The sequence below is a fragment of the Chiloscyllium plagiosum genome, unplaced genomic scaffold, assembly GCF_037043375.1.
Source record: "Chiloscyllium plagiosum isolate Xiang-an unplaced genomic scaffold, Cpla_swu_hap1 HiC_scaffold_3, whole genome shotgun sequence".
In the NCBI taxonomy this organism is placed as follows: Eukaryota; Metazoa; Chordata; class Chondrichthyes; order Orectolobiformes; family Hemiscylliidae; genus Chiloscyllium; species Chiloscyllium plagiosum.
Genome location: NW_028270141.1, coordinates 44,677,986 through 44,705,340, shown reverse-complemented (window position 1 = coordinate 44,705,340; position 27,355 = coordinate 44,677,986). Strand labels below are relative to the sequence as shown.

At 42.6% G+C, this 27,355-nt stretch overlaps 1 protein-coding gene across 3 annotated transcripts; it reads left to right on the top strand.

The window, feature by feature from the left end:
• The first annotated feature begins 27 nt into the window (after positions 1 to 27).
• On the top strand, positions 28 to 25,649 carry psen2 (presenilin 2). Of its 3 annotated transcripts, none has more exons than XM_043680746.2 (11): positions 28 to 143; positions 2,909 to 3,096; positions 8,361 to 8,596; positions 10,556 to 10,697; positions 14,859 to 14,926; positions 15,009 to 15,229; positions 16,014 to 16,112; positions 17,484 to 17,561; positions 23,253 to 23,387; positions 24,715 to 24,833; positions 25,261 to 25,649. In XM_043680746.2, the coding sequence occupies exons 2-11, from the start codon at positions 2,965 to 2,967 to the stop codon at positions 25,414 to 25,416; spliced, it is 1,386 nt and encodes a 461-aa protein (XP_043536681.1). In that variant the 5' UTR covers positions 28 to 143; positions 2,909 to 2,964; the 3' UTR covers positions 25,417 to 25,649. The 3 variants fall into 3 exon arrangements, 2 of the variants coding, with proteins under 2 accessions (XP_043536681.1, XP_043536685.1); XM_043680750.2 differs by having other exon boundaries at positions 34 to 143; positions 2,954 to 3,096; XR_006309862.2 differs by lacking the exon at positions 25,261 to 25,649 and having other exon boundaries at positions 23,253 to 23,459.
• The last annotated feature ends 1,706 nt before the right edge of the window (positions 25,650 to 27,355 follow it).

Sequence of the window (27,355 nt, the reverse complement as noted above, 5' to 3'; positions counted from 1 at the left end):
ATGTAGGGTTTGTGGGAAGGAGTTGTTCTGTCCTTGTTTTGATCGGATCAGCTGATATTCTGCCTTCTTGTCTACCTTACGGTGGGATGGTTACCTGCTCAGATCTTTTCTGAATCACAAATCTTCGGCTCCCAGTTGACCAGGCAAGTTACAGAGGGGAGGGTGGGACTTTTTTGGTTTTGGTCGACACTTTAGTTCGTGTGTTCGCTGCTTTCATTTTATTCAGGTTTCTACTCGGTTCCTCTTTTCCTACGTGGGTTTAGGAACAGAGCTAAGAAACTAGAAGCCTATGGTACTGGGCCAGAGACAAGGAGGCCTTGTCTTCTATATTCATGACAATTACAGCCTGTAATTCCCATTGTACACTACTGTGGTGTTTTGCTGCTTTCATACGGCACAAATCGTTAATCTCAGCATCGGTAACCACAAATAATAAGTGCTCGACCAGCAATAATAAGGGCTTTAACGATCGTTCTGAAAATAAACTTCTCTGCAAAACAGAGAATTGGGGAGTGAGGGGAATTAAACCTTAATGAGGAGGTGCGAATACTGCAACCGATTAGTTAGAGTAATAGAATCATAGAGATGTACAGCACGGAAGCGAACCCTTCGTTTCAACTCTGCCATGCCGACTAGATATTCTAACCTAATCTAGTCCCACCTGCCAGCACTTGGCCCATATCTCTCTCAACTCTTCCTATTCATATACCCACCCAGATGCCTTTTAAATGCTGTAATTGTATCAGCCTGCACCACTTCCTCTGGCAACTCATTCCATACGTGCACCACCTTCTGTGTGGAAAACGTTGCCCCTTAGGTCCCCTTTAAATCTTTCCCCTCTCACCCTAAACTTCTGTCCTCTAGTTCTGGTCTCCCCCACCCCAGGGAAATGACTTGTCTCTTTACCCTATCCATGCCCTTCATGATTATATTCCCCTCAGCCTCCAATGCTTCAGGGAAACCAGCCCCAGCCTCCTCCTATAGCTCAAATCCTCCAAACACAGCAACATCCTTGTAAATCTTTTCTAAACCCATTTCGAGTCCTTATATTTGATTGCCAACCCTGCCCCAGAATCACCCTGGAGTGTCCAGGAAGAAAAGGTTAAACTTTTGATTTCTACCTGCAAGCAAACAGACACCTAGGAGATAAATCATAAGGGGGATTTTAAAAAAAACTTTGTTTTATCCTTTTATTTCCCCAGTTTCCCATATTTTTACAAGCAGTGCAAAAAGCAGTTTGACTGATTATGTCAAATGTCACTCAGTTGGGTGGTGTTAAGTCTCTTTGATTTCCAGTTGGCAATGGGGAAAAGGTGAGGTGCTATGAGTATGATCATGTTGGACACTCAGGGGTGAGGGTTCCCAAGTCATGCAATGAAACTTCTGAGAATATTACCAATGACAGGTAATATTCCTATAGATGTCAGGATTCTGCAGCTCCAAGTTCCCTGTCACCATGAATCAGTCTGTGCTTCAATGCTTGTGCTCTATTTTTAAACTGGAGGAGAGCAAAGCTGTGGTGCCATCTTGCTGTAATGGCCATTGACACAATAAATGTTAATGTGTTAACAATCACTGAATTGGATGTGTGAAGACACATCTCTTTAGAGCAAAGAAAATTAAAAGGAGCTTCATTACTGATGTTAAAAATCATTAAAGGATTTTGATACAGTAATTGAGGAGGAAATATTTCTACTGGCAAGAATGTCAGTAAACAGAGGGCACAAACTTGAGGGCACTGTCAAAAGAATTGTGGAAAATGTGTTCTTTTTTAACATAAAAATTGTAGTGATCTGGAATGTGCTTCCTGAAAGGTGAATGGATGCAGACTTATCCAATTATCTTTTGAAGTTTACTCATAAATATGAGACAAGAAAAACAAAAGTACAGGAATATGGGGACAGAGTACAGGGTTGAGACTGCTTGTGTTGCTCTGTTAAAGCGCTAACATGGGTATGATGGACCAGATGTGACCTCCTTTGTGCTGTGAGATGCAATGATTCAGCAATAAAAGGGAATAGCTTGAAACTCAGGGGAGTGGGAACCAAAAGATTTAACCACTTTATACAGAGTATGGTGTGTATACAGATTGGAATGCAAGTCAGTGGTCAGTGATTGCATCCAAAAGAGAAAATGCTGGAAACTCTCAGCAGCATCTGTAAGGAGAGAAAAGAGCTGACGTTTCAAGTCTAACTGACCCTTTGTCAAAGCCAGTCAGTGACTGCATCATTGACTTCGAGTGAATTGGATAAATGCCCAGTGCAATGTTTGGTTCACATGATATCAAGAAATGGCTGAAAGTACTGGATTCTGTGAAGGCTATGGACCCTAAGAACAAACTGGCAGCAGTACTGAAAATTTGTGCTCCAGGACTACTTGTTCCCCTTGCCAACCTGTCTCAGTACAGCTACAACACTGACGTTACCTAGAATATTTTTAAAAATTGTCCAGGTATGTCTGGCCTACAAAACAAGGAGCAAATCCAACTTTAAATTGATCATCTACCCTATTAAAAAGATTACCTTTTTCCATTTTCTTTGCATTGCACTTATGTTCGGGACACCAGTTCCAAGTAGTGCGAGACTTCTTACGCTTCCATTACTGACATCAGTCCCTCCAGACACTGGCTCCTCCTGGTTACATTAGCAAAGCTGTCACCTTGTAGTTACATTACCAGTACTGGCTCCCTTTGGCCAAGTTAACAATGCCAGTTCTCCATAGTTACATTAATAAATCTGACCCTCACTGTTAGATTATTAAAACAGGTCAGGTCTTGCAATATGATGAGTTGGCTGAATACCATAATTGAAGGGAGTTACAGTACACTGAACAACATCAATTTGCTGGAGGTAATATTTAACTGCAGTGTTCTTCATCTGTTCACTGACATTGTCTTTATGTTTTCCAGAGTTACCTGGCTATTGTATGTGAGATTATCCACTTGTGCTTGCAGAAAGATCGTTCATGATTTCATCAGATAGCGAAGAGGAACTGTACACTGAGAGGACGGCTCTGATGTCAGCCAGCTCCTCTGCAATGCCTTCCTATCAGGAGAGGGATGGGATGTCTGGTGCTGCCAATGTCCGGACTAACCGAGTAAGCACACCAACAGATCAGTGTGAGCCATCCAGTGCTGGGCTATTGACAGTCTTTGTGCAATTTAAAATCTGAAGTTGAATTACATAGTATTCTATAAACATACACACATTTCATAGAATTAAATATATGGCAGAAATAAGTCCATTGCAAAGAGTAATAGTGTTCTTCAGCATGGAGACAGGCCCTTTGGCCCAAACTGGTTTGTGCCGACCAAAATGTCCATCCACACTAACCCTGTTTCCCTGCACTTGAGACATATCCTTCTAATCCTTTTCTAACCACATATTTGTCCAAATGCCTTTCAAATGTTGTTAACATACCTGCCTCAACCACTTCCACTGGCAGCTCATTCCATATGCATACCACCCTCTGTGTAAAAAGGTTGCCCCTCAGATTCCCTTTTATTCTTTCCCCTCTAACCTTCAATTGATGCCCTCTGGTTGTCGATTCCCCAACCCTGGGAAAAGGACTGAGTATATTCACCCTATCCATGCCTCTCATGATCTTATGCGCCCCTGTAAGATTCCCCCTCATTTTCCTATGCTCTAAAGGAAAAAGTCTTAGCTTGTCCAACTTCTCCCTATAACTCAGACCATTGTATTCTGGCAACCTCTTTGTAAATTTCTTCTGCACTCTTTCCAGTTTAATAATGTAGGAGATCAGAGTCTAGATTAGAGTGGTGCTGGAAAAGCATAGCAGGTCAGGCAGCATCTGAGGAGCAGGAAAATCGATGTTTTGGGCAAAAGTCCTTCATCAGGAATGAGAGGAAAATCGCAAGGTGACCAAAACTGAACACAGTACTCCAAGTGCGGCCTCACCAATATCTGCAACATAACTTCCCAACTTCTATACTCAGTGCCCTGACTGAGGAAGGCCAGTGAGCCAAAAGCCACCTTCACTGCCCTGTCTACCTGTGACAGAGAGCTGTGAACCTGAACTCCAAGATCCCTCTGTTCCACTATTACCCTTAAGGCCTGACCATTCACCATGCCCCCCCCCCCCCCCACCTTGATGTGATTTTTCAAAATGCAAGACCTCACACACTTATCTATATTAAACTTCATTTGCCATTTCTCGATCCACTTCCCCAGCTGACCAAGATCATGCTGCAATTTCTGATAATCTTCCTCACTGTCCATGATACCGTCTACTTTAGTGTCATCTGCAAACTTACTAATCATGTCTTGTACATTCTCATCCAAATCATTGAGATAAATAACAAACAGTAATGGATTTAGCACTGACCCCTGAGGCACTCCACTAATTACAGGCCTCCAGTAAGCATCCTTCCACTATTACCGTCTGCTTCCTACCATCAAACCAATTTTGTAATCAATTTGCCAGCTTGCCCTGGATTCCATGTGATCTAACCTTCTAGATCAGCCTACTATGTGGAACCTTATCAAAGGCCTTACTGAAATCCATATCGACTACATCTACCACCCTTCCCTCATTAACCTCCCTGGTCACTTCATTAAATAAGTCTAACAAATTTGTGAGGCTCGATCTTCCAGTCACAAAGTCATGCTGACTACTCCTAATCAAACCCTGTCTTTCCAAATGCACATATATGTTATCCCTCAGAATCTTCTTAAGTAACTTACCAACCACAGATGTTAAGCTTACTGGTCTATAGGTCCCAGGCTTTTCTTTGCAGCCCTTTTTTTGAATAATGGCACAACATTTGCTACTCTCCAGTCTTCAAGGACCTCACCCGTAGCTAACAATGATACAAAAATATCAACCAGGGCCCCTGCAATTTCTTCTCTAGCCTCTTGCAGTGTTCTTGGCTATATCTGGTCGGGACCAGGAGATTTAGCCACCTTCATATATTCTAATACATCTAACACCTCCTTTACTGTGATATGGATGTCCCCAAGATATCACCATGAACTTTCCCAAGTTGCTAAGTCTTCATGTCTTTCTCCATGGTCAACACAGAGGAGATATATTCATTGAGGACTTCACCCATCTCCTGTGGTACTACACATACATGTCCACTGTGGTCCTTGAGGGACCCTATTCTCTCTCTAATTATTCTTTTTCCTTTTTAATATACTTAAACAGCCTCTTTGGATTCACCCTAATCTTCTCAGTCAAGGCTATCTCATGCCTCCTGATTTCCTTCTTCAGTAAACTCCTGTATTCCGTTTATACCTCCAGGGATTCCCTTGATCCCAGCTGCCTGTACCTGACCCATGCCTCCTTCTTTATTCTGGTCAAAGCCTCAATGTCTCTTGTCATCCAGGGTTTCCTATTCCTGCCAACTTTGCCCTTCACCCTCTGAACTCATAGTTACGCTGAACTTACAGCACAGACACAGACCATTCAGCCCACATGGCCATGATATTGTTACACTCTATGCAAGGCTTCTCCCACCTCTTAGGATATCCTATCAGCATATCCTTCTAATCCTCCTTATCTCATCTGTATGTCGAGCTTCTCCTTAAACACATCCTTGTTATTTGCCGCAATCATTCCCTGTAGCAGTAAGTTCCACATTGTTTCATTCTTGAATAAAAAAGATTGTCCTGAATTCTTTATTAGGTTTATTCATGACTATCTCACATTTATGGACCCTTGTTTTACTTCCATCACAAATGGAAACATCTCTGTGTCTATCCTGTCAAATCCCTTCATATGAAGATTTCTTTAAAATCACACTAGAAATACCTGTGTACTAGAGGAAAGGGCCTTAGTCTGTTCATTTTTTTTCCCTGGTAGATAGAGTCATAGAGATGTACAGCATGGAAACAGACCCTTCGGCCCAACCTGTCCATGCCGACCAGATATCCCAACCCAATCTAGTCCCTCCTACCAGCACCCGGCCCATATCCCTCCAAACCCTTCCTATTCATATACCCATCCAAATGCCTCTTAAATGTTGCAATTGTACTAGCCTCCACCACATCCCCTGGCAGCTCATTCCATACACGTACCACCCTCTGCGTGAAAAAGTTGCCCCTTAAGTCTCTTTTATATCTTTCCCCTCTCACCCTAAACCTATGCCCTCTAGTTCTGGACTCCCTGACCCCAGGGAAAAGACTTTGTCTATTTATCCTATCCATGCCCCTCATAATTTTGTAAACCTCTGTAAGGTCACCCCTCAGCCTCTGATGCTCCAGGGAAAACAGCCCCAGCCTGTTCAGCCTCTCCCTGTAGCTCAAATCCTCCAACCCTGGCAACATCCTTGTAAATCTTTTCTGAACGCTTTCAAGTTTCACAACATCTTTCCGATAGGAAGGAGACCAGAATTGCACGCAATATTCCAACAGTGGCCTAACCAATGTCCTGTACAGCTGCAACATGACCTCCCAACTCCTGTACTCAATACTCTGACCAATAAAGGAAAGCATACCAAACGCCGCCTTCACTATCCTATCTATCTGCGACTCCACTTTCAAGGAGCTATGAACCTGCACTCCAAGGTCTCTTTGTTCAGTAACACTCCCTAGGACCTTACCATTAAGTGTATAAGTCCTGCTAAGATTTGCTTTCCCAAAATGCAGCACCTCTCATTTATCTGAATTAAACTCCACCTGCCACTTCTCAGCCCATTGGCCCATTTGGTCCAGATCCTGTTGTGAGCTGAGGTAACCCTTTTCACTGTCCGCTATACCTCCAACTTTGGTGTCATCCGCAAACTTACTAACTGTACCTCTTATGCTCGCATCCAAATCATTTATGTAAATGACAAAATATAGTGGACCCAGCACCGATCCTTGTAGTACTTCACTGGTCACAGGCCTCCAGTCTGAAAAATAACCTTCCACCACCACCCTCTGTCTTCTACCTTTGAGCCAGTTCTGAATCCAAATGGCTAGTTCTCCCTATATTCCGTGAGATCTAACCTTGCTAATCAGTCTCCCATGGGGAACCTTGTCGAACGCCTTACTGAAGTCCATATAGATCACATCTGCTGCTCTGCCCTCATCAATCCTCCTTGTTACTTCTTCAAAAAACTCAATCAAGTTTGTGAGACAAGATTTCCCACGTACAAAGCCATGTTGACTATCCCTAATCAGTCCCTGCCTTTCCAAATATATGTACATCCTGTCCCTCAGGATTCCCTCCAACAACTTGCCCACCACTGAGGTCAGGCTCACCGGTCTATAGTTCCCTGGCTTGTCTTTACCACCCTTCTTAAACAGTGGCACCACGTTTGCCAACCTCCAGTCTTCCGGCACCTCACCTGTGACTATCGATGATACAAATATCTCTGCAAGAGGCCCAGCAATCACTTCTCTAGCTTCCCACAGAGTTCTCGGGTACACCTGATCAGGTCCTGGGGATTTATCCACCTTTGACCGTTTCAAGACATCCAGCACTTCCTCCTCTGTAATCTGGACATTTTGCAAGATGTCATCATCTATTTCCCTACCGTCTATATCTTCCATATCCTTTTCCACAGTAAATACTGATGCAAAATATTCATTTAGTATCTCCCCCATTTTCTGCAGCTCTATACAAAGGCTGCCTTGCTGATCTTTGAAGGGCCCTATTCTCTCCCTAGTTACCCTTTTGTCCTTAATATATTTATAAAAAACCCCTTGGATTCTCCTTAATTCTATTTGCCAAAGCTATCTCATGTCCCCATTTTGCCCTCCTGAGTTCCCTCGTAAGTATACTCCTACTTCCTTTATACTCTTCTAAGGATTCACTTGATCTATCCTGTCTATACCTGACATATGCTTCCTTCTTTTTCTTAACCAAACCCTCAATTTCTTTAGTTATCCAGCATTCCCTATACCTACCAGCCTCCCCTTTCACCCTGACAGGAATATACTTTCTCTGGATTCTTGTTATCTCATTTCTGAAGGCTTCCCATTTTCCAGCCATCCCTTTACCTGCGAACATCTGCCTCCAATCAGCTTTTGAAAGTTCTTGCCTAATGCCATCAAAATTGACCTTTCTCCAATTTAGAACTTCAACTTTTAGATCTGGTCTATCCTTTTCCATCATTATTTTAAATCTAATAGAATTATGGTCGCTGACCCCAAAGTGCTCCCCCACTGACACCTCGGTCACCTGCCCTGCATTATTTCCCAAGAGTAGGTCAAGTTTTGCACCTTTTCTAGTAGGTACATCCACATACTTAATCTTAGTGTAGCATCATTCTTGTAAGTATTTTTGCTCCGTCATTACTTCTTTAAGGTTTTTGTAACAATGACCATATCTGTGCATGCTACTCCAGCAGTGTGCTGTCTGCAGGGTTCTTTATGTTTAACATAATGGTACCTTGTGTTGTTTTGCCTGCACAGCGCCGATTGGCAGCCAGTCAACCAGCAAATCCTGCAGAGAGGAGCAATGGCACCGAGAGTGGGCCTGCAAACAGAGATACAGATGGAGAGGGCGAGGAGGAAGAGGAAGAGGAACTAATTCTAAAGTATGGGGCGAAGCACGTCATCATGCTGTTTGTTCCTGTTACGCTCTGTATGGCAGTCGTGGTGGTGACAATTAAATCCGTCAGCTTCTACACACAGAAGGATGGGCAACTGTAAGTGTCCTGCAAATTACTGCCTTCTGATTTGGAGATTTGATGATCTCTCTTGCAAACCTTGCTCATGTCTCCCGTATTTAGACAGCTCAGACACCATTCAGCCAAACAGCTCCAAGCTGGTGTTAATGCTCCATACAGATCTCCTCCCACTATTTTCATTGAACTCTACTAATATATTGTCTTCCATTTCTTTCGCCTCAAGCTTTCTGTTAAATGCATCTATACGCTTCACTTCAACTACGCCTGTCGGTACTGAGTTCCACATTCTCATCATTCTTTGGGTAAAGAAGCTTTTACTGAATTCCCGAAAGTTGAAGCATGTTCTTTACATCTATTATATCAAAGCCCTGTCTGACCTTAAGGACTCCTATCAGGTCATTCTTCAGTCTTCTCTAAAACGGAGAGAAACGAGCCTTGGCCTGGTCAGTCTTTCCTCACACATATAGTTCTGGTATTGGACTTGGAGTTTTGCTTGCACTTTTTCCTGTGCCTGTATGACTTTTTTATACTGTGGAAACCAGAACTGAGCACAATGTTTTAATTGTAGGACTAACTACGCTGAATGTATGCTTTATTTTTAAACTATACTAGAGCAAGCTAATGTAACCCTTAAGAATTTGTTTGGGAAGAAAAGTGGATTTTCCTTTCCTATAATGATTCAAAGATGTTTTATTTATTCCCAGTTCCCCCTCCTGATCATACACGCTGCATCTGCGGGAGAGACTCATTCAAATGTTACCCAGGCTGCAGGTGTTTTTGCAGACCAAAGCCAGAACAAGCCAGGATAACTGTTGTGGATTTGGAAATCTGTTATTCTAGCAATGTCTTCAGGTGTCCCTTCTGAGAGCAGATGGAAAGGGGCGAACAGAAATTAGTTTCTGGCCATGAATCGAGACCACTTGCTCCAGCTTCAGTTCATGATGCTGGCTGTAACTTGCTAGTTGCAGAAAGCAGAAGAGTTTCAGCTGCCTGAGTGACCCCAGGACAGGTTCTCATTTGGAATCTCGGAGAAACCGAGCTCAGGGCACCTGCTGTTGCAATTTCAAAAGTAATTTTTCTGAGTGTGTGAAGGGGCTCTCTAAGGCCCTGTTAGTTTCAGCAACAGCTCCAGTTCTAACTTCATGCAGTCTAGTAAAGCCCAAAAGATGTTCTTTGTCGGTGTTAAGTCCACAAAATGTTAAGACACTGAAAGGATAGCCCTTGTTTCAGGGTTTTTAATTCTTCTATATGTTGTGCTCCAATACAAAAGAATTCCCAAGTGTACCGTCAGGACAGAATATTTTCAATTATTACACGCATTAATCCTTTTGTAACATGGCAGGCACAGGAAATCTTACTCAATAGTTAAATGATGAAGCTGCTGTACATTAGTAGATATAACAAATTTTGCTAGTTTAGATTTTCATCACAACAACATAAATTCTTTATAGCCCCTTTAATATGATCTGTAAGTCTGCGACTGTGTTAATCATTCTATTATGACTGATGAGAGCCTAAGCTTTGCTTTTCTGTCTCCAGATCTCTGCACATCTTTTTAAGATGCTTCTGAAAACCTGTCCTTTTGACTAAACTCTTGGCCTTCCCTCTGAACATCACTGAATTTGTTACAATGTCAAATTTTAATTGCAATGCTCCTGGGAAGTGTATTGAGATGTAGTATGTTAAAGTTCAAAGTTTGGGAGAAGATTTGTAGCTCGGGTGCTCGTTGTTGTGGTTTTGTTCGCCGAGCTGGGAATTTGTGTTGCAGACGTCTCATTCCCTGTCTAGGTGACATCCTCAGTGCTTGGGAGCCTCCTGTGAAGCGCTTCTGTGATGTTTCCTCCGGCATTTATAGTTAAAGTATGTTAAAGTGTACGTTGTTCTTACTACAGCTATCTAGGAAGACCTGAACAACAACTGAATTGTTGGGAATGAATTAAATTCTATTAACTTCTGTTCCCACTTTTTCCTCCACAGAATCTACACCCCATTTACCGAGGATACGGACTCTGTTGGACAACGTATCCTTAACTCCATCCTGAACACATTAATAATGATCAGTGTTATTGTCGTAATGACTATAATTCTTGTTTTTCTTTACAAGTATCGATGTTATAAGGTAGGGATTTTTAAATTTGTGTTTATTATATAATTATACATTCTTCAAGAGGAAATGATTTGGATGCGAGCACAAGAGATACAGTTAGTAAGTTTGCAGATGACACCAAAATTGGAGGTGTAGTGGACAGCGAAGAGGGTTACCTCAGCTCACAACAGGATCTTGACCAGATGGGCCAATGGGCTGAGAAATGGCAGATGGAGTTTAATTCAGATAAATGCAAGGTGCTGCATTTTGGGAAAGCAAATCTTAGCAGGACTTACACACTTAATGGTAAGGTCCTAGGGAGTGTTGCTGAACAAAGAGACCAAGGAGTGCAGGTTCATAGCTCCTTGAAAGTGGAGTCGCAGGTAGATAGGATAGTGAAGGCGGCATTTGGTATGCCTTCCTTTATTGGTCAGAGTATTGAGTACAAGAGTTGGGAGGTCATGTTGCAGCTGTACAGGACATTGGTTAGGCCACTGTTGGAATATTGCGTGCAATTCTGGTCTCCTTCCTATCGGAAAGATGTTGTGAAACTTGAAAGGGTTCAGAAAAGATTTACAAGGATATTGCCAGGGTTGGAGGATTTGAGCTATAGGGTGAGGCTGAACAGTCTGGGGCTGTTTTCCCTGGAGCGTCGGAGGCTGTGGGGTGACCTTATAGAGGTTTACAAAATTATGAGGGGCATGGATAGGGTAAATAGGCAAAGTCTTTTCCTTGAGGTCGGGGAGTCCAGAACTAGAGGGCATAGGTTTAGGGTGAGAGGGGAAAGATATAAAAGAGACCTACGGGGCAGCTTTTTCATGCAGAGAGTGGTACCTGTATGGAATGAGCTGCCAGAGGAAGTGGTGGAGGCAGGTACAATTGCAGCATTTAAGAGGTATTTGGATGGGTACATGAATAGGAAGAGTTTTGAGGAATATGGGCCGGGTGCTGGCAGGTGGGACTAGATTGGGTTGGGATATCTGGTCGGCATGGACGGGTTGGACCAAAGGGTCTGTTTCTGTGCTGTACATCTCTATGACTATGACTCTAAAAGGAAATAATCTTGTACCTTAGTGGCCTAATAAATTGGCATCCCAGCCACCACCTTAAACATTTACTCCTTCCATCATTGTACACACTGCTGGAACTGTACATCAATCTACAAGATGCACTGCAAAAACTCACCAAGGATTTTTCAAAAGCACAGTCCAAGCCCACAATCTTTACCTCTGAGAAGGACAGGGACAGCAGATAAATGGTAGCTCCAGCATCTGCAAGTTCACTTCCAAGCCACACAGTTTGGAAATATGTCAGCTCTCCTTCACTGTCACTGGGTCAAAATCCTGGAACTCCTACTCTAACGATACTATTATTGCCACTTAATCGTATTTGGGGCTTAAAACCATTTATTCCATCAGTCTTAAACTCCTGTCTCCTGTCTCCACTTGATCACTAAGATCTAAGAACATTCCTCCCTTTGATCAGGAACTATGGGGGCATATTATAGAATTTTGAAAATGCTGGAGAGGAGCAAAGCACCTCCTTTTGGGTAAATGTAGTTGCCCCACATGCCTGGGATGGATTCTTGTTCACTGAACTGGAATCAGAGATAGGACTATAAAACTACAGACTGACCAATTAGCCTGCACTCCTCGGGGACTATCACTAACTGAGAGGAGCTTGAACACTGTGATCCTGTCGGCCATTAGTAAACTATCATTGGCTATGGCTCAGTAAGTAGCATTCTTACCTGTCATAATGACAGTGCTCAAATCTGACTTGAACAGAAAATGCCTGAAACATATAGCAGGTCAGGCAGCATTGGTGGAGAGAAATAGACTTGGCCTTTCTGGTTGATTTCTTCATCAGTAAACATTAACTATTTCTCCATAAGTATTTCCTGAGCTCCTGCTTACTTTGAGCATTTTATTATTTCAGATTTCCAGTATTAGCAATATTTTACCCTTGAACACTTACTGTGATGCTTCCAATCTAGTACTGAGACAATGTTTGTGCTGTTGGAGGTGCCATGAGACATTACATCAGGGCTCTGTCTGCTCTTGCCTGAATGTAAAAAATTCCCATGGTGCTATTTTGCTGAAGAACAGGGGCGTTCTCTTTTGTGTCCTGACAATTAATTACCTGATCATTAGCCCATTGCTGTATTTAGGAGTGTGCTATTTGTAATTTATTGCTGTGCTTCCTATATGGCAGTGTAATTCGTGCCACTGCAGATGCAGTGTCAGCCACAGTGTATCAGAATCTGTGACTGTTAAAAGTGATTGGTGATTTTTGTGCATTTGTGCTTTCTGACAGTCAGTTATGCATTTTGTTTTGCAAGCTGGTCTTTCATAACTGTCTTCTCAATAATAAAATCAGTTCACAGAAAAGTGCAACTTGTAGCAAGCGAACAGTTTAACAGGCAGTTTCTTGTAATGGCATTATGAATGATTGTAGTTTATTTTCAATAGTTTCTTTCAATATCGATTCACTTAGAATTTTTGACGTCAGTTTGTTATAAACAACTGAGAGTTCCCATAACTGGCTGAGGAAATCTACCTATGCATTGCTGAAAATAGGAGTTTACGTTTATCGGAAATGCTTGAATATCTATTTCTTTTGTAGCTGTGTGTTTTTTATTGATTTTTTTAAAAAAAATTAATAAAAATCGTCAAATGCAGAACTGAAGACATGATCCTTTCACTGCTAGCTGAGCCAGCAGGCTATGTAATAATTCCCTCCATAAAGCTTTTTTGACTTTGGGGACAGCTGTGACCCTTCATAAGGAGGCTTTATTAATACAGTTTAAATGTTTCATATTTCTGAATATCAGCCTTTGCACAGATTAGCTTTGATTCTAAACTTGCTATCTCCAGTTAACAGTGGTTGAACCTTTACAAAACTGTCCCCAAGCTGCACAAACAATAATTCTCCTGGGGACTTTAACAGCAATGTTTCAGAGCAATTTTAGTATTTGGAAAGATAGGTGTTGCCAACATTCATAATGTGAGCCAAGTGGATATGCGCAGCCATCCCTGATGCCTTTCTACTTAGCAGCAGGAGTTATACTGTTCCTATGTGACACCAGTGACTTCACTTCAAAAGTACTTAACTTGTTGTATAGCACATCAAGGCACTACATTGTTGTGAGTGGCATTGTATAATTCATGTTCTGTGTTTAATCACTGTGATATTATACGCTGGACTATATTTAAATTGTGCGATATTATAGGCTGTGGACTGTTCAGGAACGTATGTTTGAGATTATAAAGGAGTTAGCACAAAACTCTATGAAATGTTGCAAACTATTGTTGGTATTTGATATCGGTCCCGTACCCAATAATGTGACCAATGGGTGATATTAAATTGGCATCATTAGGATGCAATGGAGGAACCGCCTTCAGCTTGAGTCATTACCTCTTTGCAAAGCTATTGATAGCAGATGTGGCTGAGTCATATCCACTAGAAAGATGGTTGTTTAATGGTGCTACTGCAGAAAAGACCTGCCTTGTGTCACTTACTCTCTGAAGGTTACCCAGCAACTGGAGTCTTCTTTACCATGAGACGAATACACCAAGGGAGGTTTTATTTCTTATTGTTGACTCCACGTAGCAGTGGGATCAATCTTGTATTTCAATCATGTGAGACTCCAAACAACAAGTCCTTTCTATAGTTGTGTTGAAAACAAAACTGCATTCAACTCGCTGTTCACTAGCATGACATCAGTACCCACTGCATTAAAGACTAATAACAGATCAAGACAACACCGCAATAGCAAAGAAGAAGTAAGAACTTGCATTATATTTTCTCTATATCTGATCCATCTCATTCCAGAGAATGGGCAGTGTGTTTTCCCTTGTATCCACGTCAATATTTAACATTCAGTTAACTTTAAAAGAAAGTACTGGGTCACTACCCCATTGCTGTGTGTAAATTGGCCACTGCATACCTTGCATGATGACAGTAGATGCACTTTAACAGCTCTTTATTGGGGACTGTGAAAGGTGCTGCAAAAATGCACTTTCTGTCTAATTTATTATTACTCTGTGAACCTGCCACAGAACTTCAGTTAGAGTTTGATATCGAGCTAGCACTGAAGAATGTGAGGTTTTTTCTCACTGCTCTTTGGATTCAGCAGCAGATGGAATAAACAACTGAAAATGGTCACCTAACCAGAGCTTTCATGTTTTCCAGTTTATCCATGGATGGCTGATTCTATCCTCTCTCCTGTTGCTATTCCTCTTCACGTACATTTACCTAGGGTATGTATTTGTATTTTCCCTCCCATCTTCCTCAAGCTTTTGTCACTTGCTGCACTTACAGCTCAGTTTGTCTCACTTCTAGTGAAGTCTTTAAGACATACAATGTGGCCATGGATTATCCCACCCTGATCCTAATCATTTGGAACTTTGGAGCAGTAGGAATGGTTTGCATCCACTGGAAGGGACCTCTGCAGCTCCAGCAGGCTTACCTCATCATGATCAGTGCACTGATGGCCTTGGTCTTCATTAAATACCTCCCTGAATGGTCAGCTTGGGTCATTCTTGGCGCAATATCTATTTATGGTATGTGCAAAACTCTCATCAGGATTCATAAACAGAAAGCATTTAATATTCAATTTATCACATTGATTGAGTACAGGATAGTCTCAGTGGGTTATTTTACTAAAAATAAATGACAACAGCTTGTGTAGTAAGGTGCAATATGTGCCTAAAAATAATGGAGAACAGGATGTTATCATGGCTGTGCTAACGTAACTGCGATCAGCGTGGCTCAGTGGGTAGTCCTGTCTTCTCTGAGCCTACCTTTCTGAGTGCCTCTCCGGAACTTAGCACACTATCCATACACTCGTGGTATAATGCTGAAGGAGTGTTGCACTGTCAAGAGGTGCTGCCTTTCAGCTGAAACATCGAAGCAAGGTCAGGCAGTTGTAAAAGACCCCATGGCATTATTTCAGAGAAGAGCAGGAGAATTTTCTCCAGTGTCCCTGTAAGTATTTATTCCTCCACTAATGCCTTTTAAAAAAAAAAACCCTGCAGTTTGTGGGAGCTTGCTAGGTGCAGTTAAATTGCTGCCTTTCTTAAATTACGATGGTGATGACACTTCAGAATACTTCTTTAGCTTTGAACACTCAGCATCCAGCTCCATTGAGATTGAAATCTTTCTGTAATGGTAACTCAGTGTTCAGCAGATAGAAATGAAAGCAGTATAGGAGCTAGTATCATCGTTAAATTAACTCCGGGCTATCACGTGACCAATATGATATTTTTATAACTATTGCACATAGTGGTTTTCATTGAGTTCAATGTGATTGTCTTGATACTTCATTATGTCTTTTTTTTTCTACAGATCTAATAGCAGTGTTGTGCCCTAAAGGTCCCCTGCGTATGCTCGTGGAAACAGCACAGGAGAGGAATGAACCAATATTTCCTGCCTTAATATATTCCTGTAAATATACATTAAACCGCACCTACACATTTAGGAATTTTTAAAATCCAAATATCACTGATTGTAAAGGAAGGAAACACCTTGAAGTATGAGAACACCACAAAAGCTGATAGAACTCAGCATCATAGGGATTAAATTGGAACGCTAGGATTTAGTCTAATAGGAACTGATTTGGGATGGTGAGGTTCAGTGTATTATAGAAGGCATTTGGAAATGTAACTGTGCAGTGCCAGTGGGAAGAGGTTCGGATGTTGTATTATCGAGGGAGTTTGTTACCAATTTATACCCCAACATTCTCAATGAATGGTGCATAGAAATGTAGTAAATTGCATATTTGAAGTTTCAGTACATCAGTTTCTATGTTTGGTTTGGTGAGTTGGCTTAACGTTTGATTATATTTCAAAGGCTGGTTCTGTAATTCAGGCTCATGTTGAGGTATAACATGTCTGTGATTCTCAAGATAATCCGTTTGCGGGTGGGTCAGTTAGCTCAGTTGGCTAAATGGCTGGTTAGCAATTCAGTGTCACGCCAACAGCACAGTTTCAATTCCTATATTGGTTGAGGTTACCTTGAAGGCTGTACTTTGTCAATCTCACCCCGGCCTGAGACATGGTGACCCTCGGGCTAAACCACCAACAGACATCTGTCTCTAATGACAAAGCAGCCCTACAGTCTGGTAGGACCGTGGCAACTTTACTTTATTTAGTTTGGGAAAGACTAGCTCACACTCTTTTGTGTCTGGAATATGACAGGAAGAAGAACACTAGTCAAACTTGTCTTGAGCCTAACAAGTGGACACTAACTAGAAAATAAAAAAATTGGAAGTACTGGAGAAACTCTGGTCTGGCTGCATCTATGGTGAGAGAAACCAAGTTAATGTTTCAAGTCTGATATAACTCTTCTTTGGAACTAAAAAGAACTGAAATGGTGGTTTTATGTTGTTAACAGCAGAGGTGGAGAAGCAAATGTGACAGATTGTAAGGGTCCCCAGAACAAAAGACATAGGAAGTGAGAATAGTGGTAAAGGAGATATAGAAAGTAGAATGAAAGCATATAAAAGAGAAAATAGGTTTGCTCTGCTGAGAGCAAAGTCAACAAGACATGGCCAGGGAAGGCTGGGGTATAAGAAAAATGGAGGACAGAGGTAATTGGTTGAAGTTGTGGAATTCAGTATTTCCAATGCTGACATTTCTATGCTGGGCCTGCTAGAGTGTTTCAATGATACACAACGCAGGCTGGAGGAATAACACCTCATTTTCTACTTAAGCACTTTACAGCCTCTAGAACTGAGTTCCACACCTCCTTTCAGTTGCAACTCCATCAATATTTTGCTTTTATGACTGTGTCCTAACCAGTTCCTTTTCTCTGCAGCCACAATGGTTTGGTTGGTAACGATGGCGAAGCGAAGTGTGGACACTGAGGAGCCTCTGAACTACACCTGTAATGCAGGTTAGTGTGAGACTCGTGCTAAAGTAACTTCCATAAATCACTTTAAAATCTTAGAACCCATCCGGGTAGTTTGTTTGTGGAATGTAGCTCCCAAACTCAATTTGTCAATCACTGTGTGCTAATCATGTGTTATTGTAGGATCTTAGCAGCATAGAGGGAGACCATCCAACCCACATTTGTCTTGTGCTGATTTTTTTTTGAAGTATTTCTGATTTTCTGGAGTCGATGGTAGTAATCCATCTTGAATGCTTGTAGCTGTCTGATTGAAAATGCTTACACGTTGCCGGAGTAGGAGGAGGCAATTCAGTTAAACCATGGCTGATCTGAAATTTCACTTCATTTATTCACATTTGTTCCTTGGCTATTAATACTCTCACCCAATGTATCAGTCTCCACCTCAACATTTTTCAGAAGACTCCAGCTTCATCAGATTTTAGTTGTGAGCATTCCAGATTTCTACTATTTCCCTGTATGAAGAAGTTCTTCCTGACCTCACCCCTGAACGGTCTGACCCCTTCCTCCCCAGGGGAAACAGTTTTTTGGTATCTACCCTATCTTTAGTCATTTTAAAACATCTTGTTAAGGTCACCCCTGAATCTCCTACCTTTCAGAAAAATATAAAACTAGCTTTTCCAACCATTTGTTATGAGGTAACCGTTTTGTTTCTGATATTGTTCTATTCACTTAGCACTGCACTTTCTTCAAGGTTGGTACGTTCATCTGAGGTACAGTGCCCAGAACTGAATTACGTGTAGACCTAACCAACATCTCTCTCCAGTTGTGGCACAACTTTCATCTCTTCCAACAACCTGTGTTGAGTCTCACTTTCCCACTCTTTCTTCACAGTCTTGCAACTGAATTTCCTTCTTCTTTCTAACTTAGATAAATAGTGGCCATTCTTTCATCTCCACTTGACTAATGTCCTGAAACTCCCAGTGTAAGAGCACCATGAAAATGCCTGTAAAACATGGACTAAAGAAAATCCAACTTGTCAAGTAAGCACTGGGAATGTCAGCCTTGCTAGTAATGCCTACATCTTGAGAATCAAGTGCTGAAATTTCTACTGTCTGTCATCTGAAAAGCAGTTCTTATCTGCAGAAGGCAAGATAGTAGGCAGGTCTGACAAATTAGCTGAGGCAGTTCAAAGGGACTCTGGTAAATAACCATCTGAGGGCTAAACATTGCCTAGCAGTCACAATAAAATCTGGCTGTCAGAGGGGAAGTTCATTTTCTAATATTGGATCCTGTTGTATTTTTACCTTTTCATTTTATTTTCGTGGAAGCAAGCCCAGCTTCCTGGAGGCCACTTACAGGAAGTTTGTGCACATAGTTCAGTGGGTGGAAAGATTAAAGACTGAATATTACGTCAAATGATATATGGAGAGTGAATAGGCAATAGGTCCAATCTAGTGAAAGGCGCAGCATGAACAAAAATTCTGAATTGTTACACAGACAGACACACACACCCCCCACTGTGCAACAGTCCTCCAAAAGTTTACAAAATTATAAGAGGCATAGACAGAGTAGACTGTGCAAATCTTTCCCCCATGGCAGATGTGTCTAAGGCCAGAATGGCATACATTTAACATACGGAGTAAGTTGTTTAGAGGGAATCTGAGGAAAAAGCTTTTCACCCAGGTGGTGTGGAAAATGTGGAAAATGCTGCCTGAGACGGTGGTGGAGGCAGGTACTTTTGCAACATTTAAGCAGCATCTTGATGAGTACTTAAAATACCAGGGCATAGTAAGCTATGGAGTAAATGTAGGTAAATGGCATTAGTGTAGTTTGTAGTCTGTTGGTCAGCATGGACCTGGTTGGCTGAAGGGCCTGTTTCTATACTTCATGACTCTGAGAACTGGTATAATTTGGCAAATACTTGGGTGCTTAATGAAAAGAGAAGCAGCAGGTGGAATGGTTGGGTCACAGGAGTGGCTGAATGGCCTCCTTCATCTATAACTATCTTGTACTATTCATCTTTAACATTATGCTGTTATGATAATGAAAATTAGGACACCATTTGCTATCTTAGAGATGAGGGATAATATTACAACATGTCTCTGTGTGTGGGTAAGCTTCAGGGGGAGCACTATAGCACCAAACTTCCCAGTATTTGCTATCAGTGAGGAGGGGATGGGGGGGGGGTTCAAGACATTGCCATAGCAATGAAATTGCTTTGCCCTCTGTTCCCAAAGAAGGCCATTCAGATATGACAGATGAGAGTGGGTGGTGCACCCTGGTGTCGGGAACACCCAGTAGGACAGACTTGAGGGGCTGAACAGCCTGGTTCTGTGTTTGAGGTCAGTAATTTACTGTCTGCCGTGGTAAAACCATGAGAAACAATCTGCTTATAAGTTTTTACAAGGTCACTCATGGGATGTGGGTGTTACCAGGCCAGCATTTCACTCATAGGATGTGAATTTATTGTCTGTTCCTAATTGCCTAGAGGGTAGTTAGGAGTCAGCCACATTGTCTGGGGTCTGGAGTCATATGTGGGTCAGATCAGATTTGTTTCTCTACAGGGCATTAGTGAAACCAAATGATTCTTTTACTGACAACTGACAGTGATTACATATCATTATGAAACTAACTTCTAATTCTGAATTCTTCTTAAAAGATTTCATCATCAGTCCTGGTGGGATTTGAACCCACATGCCTGGTACTCTGGATTACTAGTCCAGTGACATTACCACTATACTACCATCTTCTCCCCAAAAGTAGAGTTCCTCCTTGCTGCCAATTCAACGAAGCATTTAGTACAAGGTTTTAACTTGCCCAGCTGTTCTTCAGTGAGTGCACAACCCACTGTGTGATAAGAGCTTCACATTCTGAGGATGAAAATACAGAAAAGAAAAGCCTGTGAAGGGGAAGATGAATGGTGCATGGAGATTCATTGAATAATTTTCAGAGTTCCAGGTTATTTTCAGTAAAATGTGTCCTATAAGTTGTCTTTTGAAAAGGCTACAGTAGAAATCTGAAGGAAAGGAAGCTTTGGGAACAGGTGAGGAGTAGATTTGCTACCTGTGATGGGTTTCATGCTGCATGGTTTGAACTCATTAAAATGGTCTCATAAGGTCTCACCCAGCAATGCTCTCTCAAAATTGTCAGCCCATAGCAACAGTGAATTAGGTGTTCCAGTCCTCCAGGCCTGAGGATTAACCTCTGGTACATTACCCTCAGCAAAAAAAAAAAATTCCAAGAGGAAAATCAGGGGTTCTTTTAAATAGGTGGTGTTTTTGCTTGTAACGCCATTGGAAAAGGGAAGAAAGACTGTTTGACTGAGGGTTGAAAATGGTCCAATCAGATCATTAAAGAACCCTTCCACCTTCCTCTGGGATGACCATTGGCAGGAGTATGTGGGTGTGGGCGAGATGGTTAGAGGAGAAAGTGAGGTCTGCAGATGCTGGAGATCAGAGCTGAAAATGTGTTGCTGGAAAAGCGTAGCAGGTCAGGCAGCATCCAGGGAACAGGAGAATCGACGTTTCGGGCATAAGCCCTTCAGGAATGAGGAAAGTGTGTCCAGCAGGCTAAGATAAAAGGTAGGGAGGAGGGACTTGGTGGAGGGGCGTCGGAAATGCGATAGGTGGAAAGAGGTCAAGGTGAGGGTGATAGGTCAGACTGGGGTGGGGGCGGAGAGGTCAGGAAGAAGATTGCAGGTTAGGAAGGTGGTGCTGAGTTCGATGGATTTGACTGAGACAAGGTGGGGGGAGGGGAAATGAGGAAACTGGTGAAATCCGAGTTCATCCCTTGTGGTTGGAGGGTTCCTAGGCGGAAGATGAGGCGCTCTTCCTCCAACCGTCGTGTTGTTGTGGTCTGGCGATGGAGGAGTCCAAAGACCTGCATATCCTTGGTGGTGTGGGAGGGGGAGTTGAAGTGTTGAGCCACAGGGTGGTTGGGTTGGTTGGTCCGGGTGTCCCAGAGGTATTATCTGAAACGCTCTGCAAGTAGGCGGCCTGTCTCCCCAATATAGAGGAGGCCACATCGGGTGCAGAGGATGCAATAGATGGTGTGTGTGGAGGTGCAGGTGAATTTGTGGCGGATATGGAAGTTTCCTTTGGGGCCTTGGAGGGAGGTGAGGGGGGAGGTGTGGGAGCAAGTCTTGCACCTCCTGCGGTTGCAGGGGAAGGTGCCGGGAGTGGAGGTTGGGTTGGTGGGGGGTGTGGATCTGACGAGGGAGTCACGGAGGGCGTGGTCTTTACGGAATGCTGATAGGGGAGGGAAGGGAAATATATCCTTGGTGGTGGGGTCCGTTTGGAGGTGGCAGAAATGATGGCGGATGATGCGCTGTACATGGAGATTGGTGGGGGTGGTAGGTGAGGACCAGTGGGGTTCTGTCCTGGTGGCGGTTGGAGGGGCGGGGCTCAAGGGCGGAGGAGTGGGAAGTGGAAGAGATGCGGTGGAGGGCATCGTCGACCACGTCGGGGGGGAAATTGCGGTCCTTGAAGAAGGAGGCCATCTGGGTTGTACGTTTTTGGAACTGGTCCTCCTGGGAGCAGATGCGGCGGAGATGGAGGAATTGGGAGAATGGGATGGCGTTTTTACAGGGGGCAGGGTGGGAGGAGGTGTAGTCCAGGTAGCTGTGGGAGTCAGTCGGTTTGTAGTAGATGTCCGTGTTGATTCGGTCGCCTGAGATAGAAATAGAAAGGTCGAGGAAGGGGAGGGAGGAATCTGAGACTGTCCAGGTGAATTTGAGGTCGGGGTGGAAGGTATTGGTGAAGTGGATGTACTGTTCAACCTCCTCATGGGAGCACGAGGCGGCGCCGATACAGTCATCGATGTAGCGGAGGAAAAGGTGGGGGGTGGGGCCAGTGTAGTTGTGGAAGAGGGACTGTTCCACATATCCTACGAAGAGGCAGGCATAGCTGGGGCCCATGCGGGTGCCCATGGCTACTCCTTTCATTTGGAGGAAGTGGGAGGATTGGAAAGAGAAGTTGTTCAGGGTGAGGACCAGTTCAGTCAGTCGAAGGAGGGTGTCAATGGAAGGGTACTGGTTGGTACGGCGGGAAAGGAAGAAGCGGAGGGCTTTGAGTCCTTCGTGATGGGGGATGGAGGTGTACAGGGACTGGATGTCCATGGTGAAGATAAGGCGTTGGGGACCGGGGAAGCAAAAATCATGGAGGTGGAGGGCATGGGTGGTGTCCCGAACGTAGGTGGGGAGTTCTTGGACTAAGGGGGACAGGACCGTGTCAAGGTATGCAGAGATGAGTTCGGTGGGGCAGGAGCAGGCGGAGACAATGGGTCGGTCGGGGCAGTCAGGTTTTAGAGCCAAATCAGATTACTTACAGTGTGGAAACAGGCCCTTCGGCCCAACAAGTCCACACCGACCCGCCGAAGCGCAACCCACCCATACCCCTACATTTACCCCTTACCTAACACTACGGGCAATTTAGTATGGCCAATTCACCTGACCTGCGCATCTTTGTGACTGTGGGAGGAAACCGGAGCACCCGGAGGAAACCCACGCAGACACTGGGAGAATGTGCAAACTCCACACAGTCAGTCGCCTGAGGCGGGAATTGAACCCGGGTCTCTGGCGCTGTGAGGCAGCAGTGCTAACCACTGTGCCACCGTGCCGCCCACCAGTCTAAGACCATAATCAACTGCACGTGTGGAATTGTTTATTTCAGTTGGAGTATTTAGTGAGCATTCTTTCATTCAGGCCAGGTGCTGATATCTTGTTGTGTTTCTGCCTAGATAATTATCCTGATGTGGAGATTGAGGCAAATCACCACCCTGCTGAGGGATTGGAGAATGTTGCTGATTTGCCTCCCACTCAAGTCCAAGGGGTGTTCCAATCAGCTGCCGGGGGAGAGGAACTCGAGGAAGAAAGTATGTGACCGTATCCTGCTCATTTATTAAATCTCCTCATCCACGTGCACACGCACGCAACCTAAACTTCATGCAAGTATTAGGCAGCACCTTGTGGAATTTCTTCCCTAAACTCTCTCCACCTCCTTTAAGACTTCCACAAAATCCATCTGTTTGAACAGCTGTTGGTCACTCTGAATATCACCACCTTTTTGCTGTTTACTGCCAGATTACACTTCTGTGAAGCACTTTAGGGAAATTTTCATATATTAAACATGCTACAAAAATGCAATGTTTTGTCCAGCACAGCCTCCACCTGGTTCAGTGAGGTCACACTTTCCTCTAATTCTTCCAAGGGAGAACTTAAATTGAGATTGAACTAAAATGTTGTTCCTGCCTTCCACTGACATTATTAGAAAACAGGACAGTTTTCCTAATGTCGTAGCCAACATTCCTCCCTCAGCCAGATGTTAAAGCCAGAATTGACTCCAAGCATTGTTTTCCTCAGCTAGACTTGGACCCTGACTCCAAATTCAAAAATAACTTACACTGTAATTGTAGTATTGGGCTCATTAAAATCACTTCACAATGGTGCTGCGGTTATGCAACCCGTATTCATATAATTCTCAGAACAGTATGCTCCTAAGGGTAGTTGGAGTGTGGAAATCATTGCCCAAAAGATGCAGAACCCCTCAGCTCCTTTAGCAGGGGGCGTCTGGATATGCAGCTCAAGTATTTTAACCTGCAGGGTTATGATCAAGTGCTGGTGCGATTCGGTCAGATGGATTGTTCTTTTCGCAGTGTCTTATTATGCAGTAAACCTTTTATAATTCCCCTCATCACCATCTGCCATTAAATAGCATTTTCACCCTCTTAAAAATTAGAAAAATACTCCAAAGAAGTTTCAGTTCATGATATAGTGAGCTAGGCTATAGCTAGATTAAACAACACAGAAGATCTATTGATCCAGTTGGTCTATTCTATGTTTATGTTCAACATGAGCTCCTCCCATCCATTTTATCAGTGGATCCTTCACTTCCTTTCTCCCTCATGTTTACTCAACTTCCCTTTAAATGCATTTATTTCCCTCATGATGAAGCCTGTTTCACATTCTTATTGTCCTTTAGGCAAACGTGCTTTTAAAAAGAATTTGAGTGAATATCTTCTATTGATAGTCCCCAGTTTAGTATTCTCCCAGAAGTAGAATATTTACCAAATCAAATCTCTTCATAATGTTTGTGTCTTCAATCAGGCCATCCCTCTAGCCCTTTTCTTTTCTAACCTATTCAAGTGTTCTTGTTCACTCTCTAATCTTTTAATGATGGTATCCTTGTGACTCTATTCACAGAGGGCGTGAAACTTGGCTTGGGGGACTTCATCTTTTACAGTGTCCTGGTGGGCAAGGCTGCTGCAGGTGCCAGTGGAGACTGGAACACAACCTTGGCCTGCTTCATTGCCATTCTGATTGTAAGTTTAGAAAAATACTGATTCTGATGTTTCATAAGGGATTGTGTCAACACTACAGGAACTAAAATCTCCCAGGGGAGGCAGTTGCAAACAGAAACTAAAAGTGTAAAATCATGGGTCTCTTAAGTTGTTTTTAACATCTTTCCTTAAAACAATGAAGAAATGTGCTGCACCATATTGGACATGGTGAGAAAAGCTTTGAAAGTACAGTAGTCAACAATTAGCTAAGAAACCTGGTCAGACTTTGGTTGGTGGTGTAATGCAAAGATGGATATGTGGGATGACCAATATGTGGAAGAGGAACGTAGGCTTGCTTATACGATGTCACCTCTTGGGAGTATATGCCTGCAGCATTGGCAGTCCCACATTTCTCCTGTTTAGGTACACTGATAACAGCAAAGTCACATCCTCCTTTTTTTTTCAACAGGGATTGTGCCTCACGCTCCTGTTGCTGGCTGTGTTTAAGAAAGCCTTGCCAGCACTCCCCATCTCCATCACCTTTGGCCTGGTGTTCTACTTCTCCACTGACAACCTGGTTCGGCCTTTCATGGACACACTCGCTTTTCACCAGTTTTATATTTAAGAACTTGACTAAAACTCCACCTCACTTGGACTGCTGATAGTAGGTGCAGGGTTGGGGAAATTTCAGCACTGATCTTACCTTGTAGAAGTCCAGAAGGAAAAGAAAAATCATTTATATATTCATAATTTAATGATGCAAATGTTATAGCCATTTTGAGTCTGACCAATTGTGCAAGATTGAATTTTAAGAAATGTCTTTATAGAAATAAAAGTATGTTTATTAGTAACTTAAAACCCCACATTTAGTTATGTAAGAGCACTCTGCCTCACACCAATCCCCACAAAGGATTTAGAATGTAAACATGCAAATGGAATATGAGAGTGCGGGATGGAAAATGTGCCACGAGGTTTCAGACTTAAATATGTAGAAGCTTTTATTTATTTAGTGTTAGAGGAATTTTGTGTTTTAGTTGGTCAGCAAGGTGGACGGAAAAGTTTAGGGGAGCAAGGAGTTGGAAGTGAAGCGAGTTTATTAACCTAGCATTGAATTGTCATACTTTTAATATGAAGGTGAAAGATGCTCTTTCAGTTTATATAACCTATAAAATGTAGAACCAGTGCTCTCCAGTCAATGTAAGAATGGAGTCATCTCTGTGCTGTGGCAGAAGTGGGTACTGCAGATGCTGGAGATTAGAGTCGAGGTTAAAGTGATGCTGGAAAAGCACAGCAGTCAGGCAGCATCCAAAGGGCAGGAAAATCGACGTTTCGGGCAAAGGTCCTTCATTATTTCTATTCTATGTTTAGTAGTGACTGTTTACTACAAGAATCATTGGGTTTGTCTAATCATGTGAAAGAACTATAAAACAAATGTTTAATGTCACCTAAACTTGATCATGTGATCACACTGGACTATTTGTACCAAATCATGATTGTATGAGGAAGTGATTTGTACCCAACCTCCCCAAAACATTACCTCAGGGTTTTGTAAAGTTTAAGCAAGTAAAATAGAATTTTACAATTATGTTAGTCAGTATTTGTGACATACTCTGTATTGCTTTGCCAAATGCATTGGCAGGTGTCTTTTCCCACGGGTCGGGGCTGTTAAGACGAAAGGGCATATTTTTAAGGTGAGAGGAGAAACATTTTAAAAAGAACATGAGGGGCACTTTTTAATTGTGGTTCATATGTGGAATGGACTTCCAGAGGAAGTGGTAAATGCAGGTATAGTTAGAATATTTTTAAAAATTGGATAAGTTTATGAATAAGAAATGTTTGGAAGGATATGGACCAAGTGTAGGCAGGTGAGACTAATTTACAGATTAAGGTTGGCACGAACCGGTTGAACCAAACTGTTTGTTTCCATTGCTGTATGCCTCTGATCTTTTTAAATTAAGCTGTATAAGAGATAAACATGCAATATTCCATGATCCAGTAAAATCCAACAGAAAGACAGGACTGGGATCGGGTAATAATGTTACTTGGCCAATGTTCCAAATCCTGCCTAGCAAAGTCTCATCCCAGAACTGAAACTTCACAATTATTCACTAGTGACATATGAATCAGGAATAGGCCTGCTCTGCCATTCAATAAGATCATGGCTGATCTGATTGTAACCTCATATCCACATTCCTAAGTACCCTGACAACCTTTCACCATCCCCTTGCTCAACCAGAATCTATCCACCTCTTCCTTAAAAAAATTCAAGGATTTTGTTTCCACAACCTTTTCAGGAAGCCTATTCCAAAATTTTTTTAAAATCATTTAATCAATGAATTAAATAGATGACCACTGATTTTTACACTGGTTCTCTGATAAACACATCTACCTGTCAAAATCCCTTAGGATTGTATGTTTCAAACATACAATTGAATCACCTCTTACACTTCTAATTCCACTAGATACAAGTCCAGTATGTCCTATCTTTTTGTGTTCGAGTAGAGGTGATGACCGAGTGGTATTATAGCTAGACTGTTAATCCAGAGACCCAAGTAAGGGTCTAG